Here is an 11,611-nt window from a genome sequence, read left to right on the forward strand (position 1 = left end):
AGATACTATGGTGTATGGCGCATAGGTCAGTTACATACTGTATACTGTACTGTAAATGATGCTTTGAGATTTATCAACCGGACCTGCAAGATACAGAAAACTTCTTACACAGCAACTAGACAGGACATGTGTTTCCTAAAACATTTCCTGTCAGTTTCACTCACTGAAAAGAACTTGTGACAATGGCAGGAAACGTCATCCTCCATCCACATCCCTTTCTCTTCCTCTCCTGACATGTGGTAGGAAAACAATTTTGGATTATGACACCGCACTGTCCATCCTAAACAGACCAGGGACTAGATTCATCCACAGACCTACTGCACATTTCCCCTACAGAAAGGTTTGCAGAGACAGGTAAGGACCGCCAGAATATATTTCTTCTATTGTTTTATACATCTATATTCCTAATATGTGGATTATAAACAAAGCTTCACGTCTAGTTAAGTAACATAAGTGTTTATTGCTATACTATGTATAGTTGCATTGCAATCTCTCTGTATATACATCTAAACTTATACTATCAGATAATATAAAAAAAAAGTCAGCATTGCTAGCACAAGGTGTAGAATGTAAAACATAAATAACAAAAGAAGACCAGAGAAAGATCCATGAAAAGGCTTTTTAGATGAATCCATAATAAATACTAGGTGGTATATTTAGTAAAGTCTGCATTATTAGAAGTGGAGATGTTGCCCATAGCAACCAATCAGATTCTACTTAACATTTAGCTAGCATCTTCTAGAAGATAATAGCTAGAATCTGGTTGCTATGGGTAACATCTCCACTTCTAAAAATTCTCACTTCAGTAACTTTACCTCCAGGAATTTATCAAAGCTTGGAGAGAGATACAATTGTGAGATATAAAGTAACTACTTAGCTCCTAACTGTCATTTTTCAAACACAGCCTGTGCAATATAACTTAGAAGCTGATTGGTTAGTACTTTCTCTTTCACAATTTTATCTCTCCCCCTTCTTTGATAAATACCCTATAAGAGAATAAATTAAGGCTAGTTATATCATTTAGATACCTGTAATCAGAAAAAGTCTAACTCAATGCAAAGGGAGCACAAAATAGTATTAAAAGATAATACTATTACTAATAATATTAGATATTTTACAAAAGAAAACAAAACAGAACAACATGAAACATTCTAGTAAAAATATCTTATTTGTTTCTTATCTATTCAGTTTTATTATAGTTTAATTGTTTTATACTTTCTTTCCAGTCAATTAGTAACTGATGAAATATATAAAATGTAAGCCATCATTATTGAGCAATTTCCTAATGGTTTCTTTACACAGCACAATTTTTAAGCATTAAAAGTAATTTAATACATAGTAACAGCTGTAGAGTTGGAATCATATTTTTAAACAAATGCATTCAGAGATCATAAGCTATGAAAGAATAATATACTATTAGAATGATACATTATAACTAATACTCCTAAATTGAAAATAATATTTTCTTGTAAAGATTTGTGAATTAGGAGGGTACTGTATTTATCAAAGCTTGGAGAGAGATAAACTTGTGAGAGATAATGTACCAACCAATCAGCTTCTAATGTACATTTTACAGGCTGTGTTTAAAAATGTCAGTTAGTAGCTGACTGGTTAATATGTTATCTCTCAAGCTGCATACACACACAACAATTTTGTTACCAACTATTTTATGAACGTTTATCTGTCAGATTTTGTTTTATAGTGTAATGAACGATTTTTTGAACTACAAACGATTTTTGCATATTCCCTTAATGAAAATCATTCAGTTGGTCAGTCTGATTGAACTACAAACATGAACGGGCATGAACAATAATCGTTCATCGTTTTAACTCAGAAAGTGAACAATTTTTTCAACGATTGAACAATAAACGATATCGTTATCGATAATCGTTCAAAAAATCGTTGTGTGTATGCACTTTCACAATTTTAACACTCTCTAAGCTTGAATAAATACAGTACCCCTCTAATTCACAAATCTATACAAGAAAATCTACTTTTCAAGTTAGGAGTATTAGTTATAATGTATCATCCTAATAGTATATTATTCTTTCATAGCTTAGGAATATCTTTGATGAAACTAGTAATGATACAATGTGTCTTTCAACCTGTTCTCTTGTCCCCCACTTGTCCTCTTAGAAAGTTTGATACATTTCCCCCTTTGTGAAATTGCTATCACTGTCTTTCTAATGCTGGGTACACATTATATGTTGTATTGTATGATGTATCGTTTCGCTGCAGATCAGAACAATATATCGTACACAACCTATATTGTGTACAGCTGATCTGTCGTTCATCGCATACTCCCATCTGCTGTTCTACACGGCAGATGGGATGACGCAATGAAAGATGCCATACCGTTACATGTAACCATACGTTGTGCCTACATACACCAGATCGCGCAGTATGTACGGTGCACTTGATGTATCGTTACATCGCATCGTTCCATCACTGGGTCGCACCATCGTATGGTGTGTAGCCAGCTTTAGAGCTTTTAGCCACACATTTACACTCATGCCATCGTATAGATAAGAAGAGTGTATATTATTTACTTATATTGAGATATTCAGTATCATCATGGTACACACCAACATGTATTTTACTGCATATGCTTTTTCAAGGTTGACTTCAATAATAATATTTCCAAATAAATACAAATGATGACTATTACCACTTTGAAAAGGCTGTGGCCCTCATTCAGAGGCGGTCGCAAGAAGCAATCGCTCACTCTGAATGAGGGCAGCCGCTTCATTTTTGAAGTGCGGCCTCCTGGTCGTTAGTTAAGCTGTGGGTTACCACCCACAGCTTAACGACCGACCAGGTTGATGGTCGCGATGGTGATCACCATCGGGGCTTGCGACGAGACCCTAAGGTTGGGTCTCGGCAACCGCAAGCCCCAGGGAGCTTTCTACTCTGATGCAGCAGGAAGCTCCCCACTGACATCACTAATGATGTCAGTGCGGCCGCCCACAAAATGGTAAGCGTTCCTTAAGGAATGCCTACATTTTGGAAACCACCCCCCCCGGCCCGCCTACAAAACGGGGTAAGCTGTCGATCAACATCGACAGCCGTCCCTTTTGTAACAAGCTCCGGAGCGAGAGAGTTTCTCGCTCCGGGGCCTGTGCACGCGCAGTACGGCCGCTGCGCGTGCGCAGGGCTACCCATTGACCCAGTTGCGAGCGCATCGGTGCTTGCGACCGGGTGTGAATGAGACCCTGTATTCCATGTATCCTTCCTTCCCATCATCTGCCGCAGGTCTTACCAGTAATCATTCACCATTTCTGAGCCTGCATGTGCTGGTTCTGTGGTAAAGATCATTTAGGCAATGTAAACTTATTGGCAGAATATGGGGGAGACACAGGACAATAAACTGTGTCATGTCCAACACGTGTTGCAATTTAAATTAGGGAGCTTGTAGTTGCTTCAAGTGGGCTCGTAGTTATTGTACATATTTACTATAGTTTTGTGATTGGCTGTATAACAATCCTCACTTTCTTATTTCATTACATTATGAGCAAGCATTTGAGAGTGAGAAGGTAAAATTATTGAACTTGACAATAATATTTATTTACGTGGCTTTATGGATGTTCGATGTCTTCTTGGCAGATGTTCACTATGGGATGGTCATATTTGATGCTCATGGCAATAGTGATAAAGACCTGGGTTACGTCACAGCCAACTCCCCTGTGCCCTGAAAGATGTACTTGCCTTCCTCTTCAGCGCCACATCCTGTGCCCCAATGCCAACCTCACATCGATTCCATCTGAAATACTAAACAACACGACAGAGCTTCACCTGCAAGACAACAACTTCTCGTTGCTACAGTCTAGTTTTTTGCAGAATCTGCCAGAGCTCAGTGCTCTCTATCTGAGCAATTGTAACATCAAAGACATCCAGCCAGGTGCATTCCAAGAAGTGACAGGCATACAACACCTGTACCTGGACAGCAATGAGTTACACAGGTTTGAAGAGGGTACATTTAGTAATCTGAGCAACTTACTGTATCTACATCTGGAGAAAAACAAAATCGAATATCTGCATCCAGGTACTATAGAAATAAAATATGTTGCCATTTATTTCTCTGTTGTGTGAACCACATCTCTCACAGCGTCCTGGAACTTATGATTTTTCAGATGGTTTCAAACAGAAATAGCAAAAAAAAAAAATTGCAATTTATTTTCTGTTATGTTTTGCAAACAATACACAGCTGGTGATCACTAGATGAGGGAGGCTAATACAGAGCTGCATATTAAAGCCTGCTAGCTATTCTCAGTGTTGTTTTCTTCCATATTCTGAGACATTATTCATATGCGACCAGGGCATACACAATTATACACAGACAGATTTGAAATCTAGAAAAAGGAACTGCAAGGTTAACATAAATAGACTGATGGGGTTGGGTAACCCCCCCCCCCCCCCCATCCCTGGGCTAAGTCTCATACTTACCCGGATCTTTTGTTCGGGATTCCGGCAGTCGGGATATCAGTGCTGGTATCCTGATACCCTTCAGGATAGCGGCATCGGTATTTTGCTGGGGCGGCGGGATTCTGGTACCAGTATATTGGCGGTCAGCATCTCGTCATCCGGCATATTGACTACATCCCTACTGATGTATTTATAGTATATTTTTCCTGATCATTTCCCACTGTATACTGTTCTTTTTGTCTTATTCTTGCGGCCCTATGTCAGAGGTTCCCAAACTCAAGGCACCCTAACAATCCAGGTTTTAAGGATATCCATGCTTGAACACAGGCAATTTAATTAGTACCTCAGTCAATTTGATTTAACCAATTGTGCTCAATCTGGAGGATGGCGTTTGGGAACCTCTGCCCTGTGTGCATTATTAATTATGAATGATACTTTGCACTTCACTTGTGCTGTTCACTTTGCCAAATGTTTGTCCCCATGTACTGAAGATTTGAACATTTACAAATAGTAGATGCCGCCTGGTGGGAGATGAACTGTAAATCAACATGAGAGAATGTATAAATGCCACCTTTAATCAGGCAAGTAACAAATACAGATTGCCAGACAGGTGTGGAAAAAGTATAATACATGAAAACCTAGACAAAATGGATAAAATAGTGTACTAATATATTTCCAATCATTGATAATTCATATGCTGACTCTTTCTTCCAGGTATATTTTCATCTCTGAATAAACTTACTGCACTATATTTGAATTTAAACTCACTGACAGAACTGACTGACGGTTCCTTGAAAGGTCTGGCCCAGCTACGCTGGCTTGATTTAGGGTTCAATGTACTCTCCAACATATCTCGCATGGCCTTTGATGATGCGCCCTATATCCGCAACCTGAATTTGGAGATGAACAACCTGACCAGGGTTCCTTCCTCCAATCAACTCAGAAGTAACCTCCAGAAGTTGCGACTGAGTGGGAACAGAATCAGAAAACTGACATCTATTTCCTTTAGTAGAAACCTGAGGTCTGTCAAAGAATTGTATCTGGACAACATGGCACTGGAAAAAGCTTCATCCTTAGCCTTCAGTAGAATCCGCATGCTTGAAGTGCTTGACTTGAGGAACAATAGTTTGACATCTCTCCCTGTGTCTCGAATTAAGAGCAGCACAAAGATCTATCTCTCTGGAAACCCTTGGAGATGTGACTGTTCCATCATTGCCCTCTACATCCGACTTTTGTTGAGAGACAAGAATAACCCAGAGCAGCATGTGCAGTGCCAGAGTCCCAAGGCTCTTGAGGGCAGAAGTCTAACTACATTGAATGTAAGGCTTAGTGTTGTTCAGCAAAGATTACCACCTTTTGAACAAATGTCAGACATTATTCTACACTTAGGGTTTAATGAGAGTTGAAGGCAAATTGGCCATATACTGTATGATGCTACTTTGCAAGCACAGAAATGAATGCGTACAGTCAGGTGCATAAATATTGGGACATTGACAGAATTTTCATATTTTAGCCTCTATTCACCACCACAATGGCTTTGAAATGAAACAAACAAGATGAGCTATAACTGCAGACTTTCAAATTTAATTTGAGGGTAATTACATCCAAATCAGGTGAACGGTGTAGGAATTACAACGGTTTCTATATGTGCCTCCCACTTTTTAAGGGGCCAAAAGTAATGGGACAAACTAAACAATCCTAAATCTAACTTTCACTTTTTAATACTTTGTTGCAAATCCTTTGCAGGCAATTACAGCCTGAAGTCTGGAACGCATAGACATCACCAGACGCTGGGTTTCACTCCACTTTTTAGCCTTAAAAAACTCTTTGCTTTTGCAGTATGCTTTGGAGCATTGTCCATCTGCACTGTGAAGCACCATCCAATGAGTTCTGAAGCATTTGACTGAATATGAGCATATAATATTTCCCGAAACACTTCAGAATTCATTCTGCTGCTTTTGTCAGCAGTCACATCATCAATAAATACAAGGGAACCAGTTCCATTGGCAGCCATACATGCCCATGCCATGACACTACCACCACCATGCTTCACTGATGAGGTGGTATGTTTTGGATCATGAGCAGTTCCTTTCCTTCTCCATACTCCTTCTTCCCATCACTCTGGTACAAGTTGATCTTTGTCTCATCTGTCCATAGGATGTTGTTCCAGAACTGTAATGGCTTTTTTAGATGTTGTTTGGCAAACTCTAATCTGGTCTTCCTGTTTTTGAGGCTCACCAATGGTTTACATCTTGTGGTGAACCCTCTATATTCACTCTTGTGAAGTCTTCTCTTGATTGTTGACTTTGACACATATACACCTACCTCCTGGAGAGTGTTCTTGATTTGGCCAACTGTTGTGAAGGGGTTTTTCTTCACCAGGGAAATAATTCTTCTGTCATCCACCACAGTTGTTTTCCTTGGTCTTCCGGGTCTTTTGGTGATGCTGAGCTCTCCGGTGCATTCTTTCTTTTTAAGAATGTTCCAAACAGTTGATTTGGCCACACCTAATGTTTTTGCTATCTCTCTGATGGGTTTGTTTTGATTTTTCAGCCTAATGATGGCTTGCTTCACTGATAGTGACAGCTCTTTGGATCTCATATTGAGAGTCGACAGCAACTGATTCCAAATGCAAATGTCACACCTAGAATCAACTCCAGACCTTTTACCTGCTTAATTGATAATGAAATAACGAGGGAATAGCCCACACCTGTCCTTGAAATAGCTTTTGAGTTGATAGTCCCATTACTTTTGGCCCTTTAAAAAGTGGGAGGCACATATAGAAACCGTTGTAATTCCTACACCGTTCACCTGATTTGGATCCTACACCGTTCACCTGATTTGGATGTAATTACCCTCAAATTAAATCTGAAAGTCTGCAGTTAAAGCACATCTTGTTTGTTTCATTTCAAAACCATTGTGGTGGTGAATAGAGGCCAAAATATGAAACTTCTGTCAATGTCCCAATATTTATGCACCTGACTGTATATTCACCTATATACAGAGTAATAAGCATCTTGCGCCCATCTCCTATGCTTGGTTTGCTACTCTTCATCATCAGTAAAGCACTTGCACCGGTCTATATTTTTGGTATTCAATTGGGTGAGATTTTTTGGGGGGACGGGGGGGCTGCTCATTTATTTTTTTCCCGTAGCTTCAGAGCAACTCTAATTTTTCCTAAAATTTTTATTTTTAGGAAAAATTGTATGGATTTGCTTCTGAAGCCCTTGGACATCCGCTAATGACTAAATAAGCAATTAAAAGTTTCCATTTAGCTAATTAGTCCATAATTACTTACCTTCTGCACTTCCCTGACATGCTGTCTTCTTCTGCAGCTGTGTGAGTGACCCCCTGTCAAATGTGTGTGTGTGTCAGTGTCAGCAGCAGGATCTAAATCTCCTATAAGTCTCCAAGCATCCTCCTCCGCAACTGGACCGAGAATTCAGCCTGGCACCAACGGTGCGGCTAGCTCCTTTTCAGTTACAGGACTCTGACATCATCAGTTACTATCCACTTGGACATAAAGTGGGAATAGTAACCTGCAGCAAGTGGTTTAATAGTGCAGAGGGTTCCTGTGTAGTCTCCATGTGAGCTCAGCTCCCACCTTCTTCTCGCCAGAGTGTATTGCTCAGATCTCAGGGAAAATGTCACCCATGTGCACCGCAAACCCTGCATCCATTATAGATATTCCCCTGAATATAGGGGAAGACAATCTGATATTCCACAATTGGATGTGGTTTCAGGGGATGTAGTCATCCCGGCGTGCAGAGTGCCGACGGGTGAAATACCGGCACCAAAATCCCGCCAGCAGACTCCTGACCACCGGCATCCCGAAGGTAAATATGAGGAATTAGGGGGAGGTTAGGGTATGGGGTTAGGCACTAGGGGGGAGGGTTGGGTTTGGGGTGCGGGGCGGGGAAGGTTAGGTTTAGGCACTAGGGGGAGGTTAGTTTTAGGCACCAGAAGGGAGTGTTAGGGAAGGGGGAGGTTAGGGTTAGGGGTAAGGGTTAGTCTTACCTTTTTACCTTATGGGTGTCGGGATGCTGCTGTCGGTATTCTGACCAGTGGCATCCCGACCGCCAGAATCTCATACCCAACCCCGTTTCAGTTGTCAGCCTCCTAATGGCATGCTGATAAATCCTGCAGTTTGCATCTGTATACTAACCTTCATCGGATTAGTACATTTACTGTCTAAGTCCAGTATTGATTTCTCTACATCTGAAATGGTTAATAACAGAGAACAATAACTTGTACACAGCTGCATAGCATTGGTAAATGTACTGTATTGTAAATTACGAATAGCTGAAGTTGTGTGGAGGTATGGAGAAGATACTGGTGCTGTACAATTCAGCACAAGTTGTGGAAGAACTTTAGATTCTTTAAAAAAAAGTTTATCTTGCTGTTATATTAAATCAAATAAGGACACTTTAGTATATTGTCAAATTTAACTGGGAAATCTAATTATTTTCTTTATCAGATATTACACTTGAACTGCAAGTCCTTAACTGAAGATTCCACAACTGCTACTCCAGGAAACAATACTGAAGGCAAATTGGTAAATTCATCCCCCGGCATGGCAGTTACCACTAGAGCACCTACAACAATATACAAAATATTCACACCAGCAACATCAGTTTCTACTACATCAAAAAATATAGTGAATGAGGATCCGTGCCTTGCAGATTACATATCTAACATTGTGGTGATACCAATGGGGGAGGAGTCACTCGAGGTTTCATGGTCTGTCTCTAGAACTTTCAAATCCTTTGAGATTGTTTTCTCTGCAGGTGATCACAGGGGTACACTGCACATTTTAGGAGAGCCAATGCATGCCCAACTATACCATTTAAATTCTGACACAATCTACACAGTTTGCATTGTACCCCAGAATATAGGCATTGCAAAATGCCAAAAGCCAAACTCTAAGCAGTGTGCTAATGGTCAAACGGATGGCGTTCCAGAGCAGACCTATCATGTCAAGTCTCCAACTAAGACCGGCAGCTCTCCCTTTGTGATTATTGGGTCCTCAGTAGCCGCTGTGGTGCTTGTGGCAGCTGTTTGTTTCATTCTATATACTAGGCGCTCCAATAACTTTCAGTTCCAGCGTTACCATGATGAAGATGGAATAGGTGGTGGCAGGAAGCAGGATACTGATCCAGACATGTTGGACGGTGTTTATGAGAACGTTGATGAAGACCGACATATTTATGTCACTGCATCCAGCTTATGGGGAATGGATGACGAAAAACTTGACTGTAGTTTAGCTGACTCTGTACCCTTACCTTCATGTCCAAAGTATGTTACTCTCTGATTCTCGCTAACATTGTACATTTTACAGATATTAACGCAAATTTAGGTTACACTCAGGGGATCATAAACCAAATAAGTTACATACAATAGACTGAAAAATAAAGCAAAAATGGACCTGTCCATAAGAGCTTACAATCTAAAAGGTGTAGGGTCTCTTGATACATACATAGCCGGTGTAACATATGTAATTGCTGGTGGTCCGGTGGAGAATGTGTAGCATTCCATTATAAGCTGCCAGTAATAAAGCAGTCATTGGTAAGTGGCATTTCTGTGCAGCTACCAATAGAGTGTAACAGCTGGAATGGGGATGGACAGTGGAAGGCGGAAACACAAAACATCAACTAGTCACTTTAGGATTCTTAAAACAGTCACCTGCTGGCAACCTTAACTATCCCTCATCATTTGTCTTAACTGTGCATCCTTCCTCTGCTGGTATCATCCAACTCAAAAAGCCTGTGGGTCCAGTGCATTTCTATTGCATCATGCTTGCTTCAGTAACAAAACCAGGACACTTGTCCCTATGTTCAACGGCAGCTGCCCGTACCAGGCAGGTAATAGATATCACCTAACAAGGAATAGGGAGAGCAATAAAAACCAATTAAGATTAGCTGCAGGCCAGGCCAGGCCGGCATCTGCATGTTAACTTCAGCAGGCGGATTCTGCTTGTACTCTACAGAGGTGCGAACAGAATATGATTACCATAATGTGCGGCTAATTGAATCCACCCATAACAGTTATACCTGTAAGATATCATATGCAAAAAATATTTCTTTTCATTTTCATTATTGCAGAAATAAATGTTTGGAATGAAGCAGGTCTAAGCATTATTCTTTGAGCAAATGGAGTTAAAAGGGATGGGTACAGGACAGCCAAAATCCTGACAGGGTTAGGATACCGACATCTATCGGTAGGTATCCTAACCCTCCCTCCCCAGTGCATGAACCTAACACTTCCTCCCTATGTGCCTAAACCTAACCTCCCCCTCCCCGCACACTAAAACTAACCCTCCAACACTAGTGCCTAACCATTACCTACCACCCCAACCCCCGCTACTTACCTTCAGGATGCTGGCGCCGGGATTTTGACAGGTGTTAGGAAACTGAATGTATCTCGATTTAAAACATCTGTGTCAAAGTGTGCCAAACCATCATAGTCCACAGTGAATAAATGACAAGGCTCTCTGTGATATGATAAAGAAGACCTTCCATGACTCCAGTGCTGGATTACAAGTGGATGGTCGGGATTCTGACCGACGGGATCCTGAGCGCTGGCATCCCGTACTCAACCTGTAACCAGGGCAGTACATGGACCTGACTCTCCATTCGGTGGTGGTATTCTGTTTCTACTTACTGGTAGAATTGCAGATTGTGAAGTAATTGTCAGTCAGTCAATGGGGAGTCTGGTGACTGGAACACAAGGGGCTCTATTTATTAACATTATTTTTACTAAAATAAAGTGAAAAAGGGTGATTTCACACCCTTTTCACATTATTTTAGTTTCACCTGTAGTTATTACAGGGCAATTGGAGTAGAATTAGTAAAATTCTACTCCAACCCCTAGTATCACATTTTTAGTAAAGCAGATCGCATTTCCCATAATTGTAATGGGAAATGTGATCCGACCAGAGTTATTAAAAATAAATTGTAAATAAATACCGGGGGTAGCCCTGTGATAATAAATTGAAACATTTTTTTTTTTACTTACCTGAATCCAGGGACCGGTGATCGGGCCTCCGGTGATGGCTCCTCTCCGGTCAGCTGGTCTCCCATAGTGCACTGCGGCCTGGTCATCAGGTGATTGGGTCCCAGTGCACTATGGGAGATCACCTGATCGGGAAGCCCGGAGAAGATCACCGGAGGCCAAGAGGATGCAGGTAAGT

The 11,611-nt window shown here is 40.8% G+C and overlaps 1 protein-coding gene across 1 annotated transcript; it reads left to right on the forward strand.

The window, feature by feature from the left end:
- The first annotated feature begins 279 nt into the window (after positions 1–279).
- LOC148477344 (leucine-rich repeat transmembrane protein FLRT1-like) lies at positions 280–10,514 on the forward strand. Its single transcript, XM_088456886.1, has 4 exons — positions 280–354; positions 3,604–4,042; positions 5,137–5,741; positions 8,900–10,514. The coding sequence occupies exons 2-4, from the start codon at positions 3,604–3,606 to the stop codon at positions 9,731–9,733; spliced, it is 1,878 nt and encodes a 625-aa protein (XP_088313012.1). The 5' UTR covers positions 280–354; the 3' UTR covers positions 9,734–10,514.
- The last annotated feature ends 1,097 nt before the right edge of the window (positions 10,515–11,611 follow it).

Source organism: Taudactylus pleione, unplaced genomic scaffold (assembly GCF_031769625.1).
Source record: "Taudactylus pleione unplaced genomic scaffold, aTauple2 ptg000726l, whole genome shotgun sequence".
Taxonomy (NCBI): domain Eukaryota; kingdom Metazoa; phylum Chordata; class Amphibia; order Anura; family Myobatrachidae; genus Taudactylus; species Taudactylus pleione.